The following is a 3264-nucleotide window of genomic DNA, read 5'->3' on the forward strand; positions in this document are numbered from 1 at the left end:
CAAAAAAACCCCACTTTTCTTGCCTTGTATATATATCTAATGCACATCATATCATTACACTCTCTTCTTCTTTCTTTAATCCCTTTTCCTTTTTCCTCTTTCAAATCCTCACCCATTTTCTCTATCTATTTCCTTCACATTTACATTTACATTTATACTCACCGCCGGCGATTATGGTGAGAGACCACTGGGTCAGAACCGCCATGACAGACGACACAGTTGTGGTGGAGCTTCTTGTGCGTCTCAAACAATCGCAAGCAGCTCCCTCGTCCAAGATTCAGCCTGTTATTCCTTTTAAATGGGGCTTGCGTTTACCTAGGTCTAAATCAGTCTCATCAGGCGCGGCGGTGGCTTCTTCTTCTTTACGATGTGAACACGATGTCGTTTCTAGGAGAAAAGACGGTGAGTCGTCTACTAGATGTAGCCCTACTACTCCTCTTTCTTGGAGCGGCGGCGCTGGCGGCGGTTCTGCTGATTCGCCTTCCGGCGATGGATTTGAAGAGACTAGTCGCCATGTCAGCCGTTCTTGTTCTCCTGGCGTCAGATCCAAGGTGTGTGTATTAAATATATATGTATCTTTTATTCTTCATTTCTAGCTATTTTCTGGCCGCGGCGTTGGTGGTGGAAGTTACTCTATGAGCTGAGTGTAGTTTTCTGGCGGTGTTGGTGGCGGTTACTCATTTTCTTCAAGCGGTGTTTTGTTTTTTGATCGGTAATTAGCGGTTAGCAACAACATTTCCGTGGTTATTCTGTTCATTTTCTTCATCGTCTCAAAAGAACAAAATTCTTTTCTATATAACTTAACCGTGCGGATCGATCTTTCCGGTAGAATCGGACGGTGAATTTGAAGTTTTCCGGTTACAAAATCAAAACGGCGGTCAATTTTTTGTTGTTGCAGATGAGGTCAGCTGCTCACGTTTTCTTCTCGCCTCTTTTCCGGTCATCTGTCATTCTTTTGTTTTTTAACAATCTAAAAATTTACGAAACTACCCCTTTCTAAATCATAGCACTGTTAGGTTCTTTTAACTCGCTTGGTTTAGTACCTCTTTTTTCACGGAGAATCAAACAGTTTCATCTGTCAGATTGCAATTTATAGATTTATATTTTTGTTTACACGGCCATTTGGCGAAGCTTCGCGTACAGCAATACGATGTCGTATACGACACAGTACAATACAAAGGATTGTTGTTTAATTAGTGACGAAAAAGCCCTCGGTACTGTAGTCAAATCTAGAGTTGAAAATGAGAGTCATGCAAAGGGATTCAGTACGGGGGAGGTTATGGTTGTGGTTAGATGTGGACCCCATTGGCCATTGTTGTTGTCTTGTTAGTGGTGGATGATCGTGCCTTTTTTTTTCTGATTGATTCTGATTATTGTTGTTATTAGCTTGAGATTTTATCTCCTGCATCGCATGTACGCGTGTGTCTTTAAGTCCTGGATTTTACTTTTTTTGGAAATGGAGATCCAGTGCAGCCACTCTCATAAACTACGTAGAGTAACTGTTATGTTAGGCCGTCTGATATTGACGGTGATGATGATGAGATGAGCGAAAAATGTCAAGGATGTGAAACTTGGGCAGCCAATAGGAGGCGGCCATGTGAGGGAGGTCATGTGATGAGGAGTAGGTCACGTGAGTGAAAACAGTGGCCTTTCACGTGCTATGACGCGGCTTTTATTAATAGTTGTTTGTTTGGTTGGGTGGTTCATCGTCGTGCATGTATAATAATACTATAATATAAAGACCTCAAGATTTTTATTTTTCTATTTAATTTCCGGATCTTTGATTATGAATTCTGCCATTCATGATCTGTTCTAACTGAAAATCTCGAAGAGATCCTATTACCTTGCTGGCAGTTATAAGACATGTTAGTAATTGGAAAAGTATTAATTTTGTAAAAACTTGAATTAGTTGGGTTGGTAATGGTGGATGATTTTGATTGGTTTTACAGTGTGTGACTGTGTATTTGTTATTCTCAGGCTACTGCTGAAACTGGAAGCACTACCAACTCAGGCAAGAGGTCAAGAAAAAAGAAGGTATACGAGTGATAAAAGTTTTGCATAATCCTATTTGATTTCTTAAATCTGTGACAAATTGCTAATAAGTTCCTTCGCTTTCGTACCAGACGTTTGCTGAACTTAGATTGGAGGAGGGTTTACTAATGGAAGAAAAGATGCATCTTAAAAAGGTATCGTCTAATTACAAACACTTCACTCAATCAACATTTTCCATTTTGGAAACTTGACATTTCATTCTAACATAGAAAACCTTAAAACAAGTCCAGTTTTGCCGCGTCCTTGTCCTGTTTTTTTGTATCCGTGTTGGCGCTAATGTCTTGTTGCTGTACATGGTACTTTTTGTGTGTCTATCCCCATTTTGATCCAGCTTAATATTTATTCATTGAGCAGGAAATAGCAACTTTAAATGCAACATTCAAGGAGCATAGATCAAGAAATAAGAACTTGAAGAGAATAAAGGTACTGGTTGGTTGTTGCTTCTCTGCTTCCTTTTTTTTGTTTCCGTGCTGATTATTCTCTGCTTTTACACTAAGGCTGAGAAAAATGCTAAAAATTTATTTTTACAGCTTGATTTGAATATGCAATATTCAAAGAACTCGGGTTTCGCGTCTGATGAGTTGGAGGAAGCAATTTGCAGTCAATCGCACATTTCAATGATATTTGCCAAAGGTGATGATAATACACAATCAGGTTCTTGTGAAACACATGAGGCGGTTTCAGACCATGATAGCTCCTTCCTGCTGCCTGATTTGAATATGATGCCATCTGATTGAGGATCTTGCATGGAAGTGCTACCTGGAATGAGATGACAAAAAATGTTGTACTAAGGATATGGAAGTTGCTGAACAGTCTCTTTGCTTACGATTGAATGATGCAGTCAAAACTTTGTGCTCGGGTGAGAACCCATTGGCCATACGCACATTAAATTGACATTACAGAACATTGGACACGGCGTGATAGCTTGATTGTGGCAGGCTCAATAAGGTGAGCCAGTGGCAGGCTCAATAAGGTGAGCCAGCCACCAAGAAGGTATCGGAGATGCTGCAGCGAGCATCGGCTTATAGGTCTAGAAATTGTTGTTCTCTTGAAAATTTCTGCACTCTTTCTGATTTTGGGGTAAATCCTCGTTACTTCTAATTCTCGAATTATGTGGAAATAATCATCATTCTTTGTAGGTAAAACAGCTGTTAGTTAAAAGCTTGTCGCAACTAATTTTACAATTCAATTTTTACGCTTTAGTTTCCAGTT

General features: G+C 39.8%; 1 protein-coding gene across 1 annotated transcript; it reads left to right on the top strand.

Moving 5' to 3' along the window:
• LOC126667362 (uncharacterized) lies at positions 1 to 3000 on the top strand. The gene is made up of 5 exons (XM_050360318.2): positions 1 to 551; positions 1978 to 2034; positions 2124 to 2186; positions 2407 to 2475; positions 2583 to 3000. The coding sequence occupies exons 1-5, from the start codon at positions 174 to 176 to the stop codon at positions 2787 to 2789; spliced, it is 774 nt and encodes a 257-aa protein (XP_050216275.1). The 5' UTR covers positions 1 to 173; the 3' UTR covers positions 2790 to 3000.
• Positions 3001 to 3264: the final 264 nt, after the last annotated feature.

Source organism: Mercurialis annua, linkage group LG2, assembly GCF_937616625.2.
Source record: "Mercurialis annua linkage group LG2, ddMerAnnu1.2, whole genome shotgun sequence".
Lineage (NCBI taxonomy): Eukaryota > Viridiplantae > Streptophyta > Magnoliopsida > Malpighiales > Euphorbiaceae > Mercurialis > Mercurialis annua.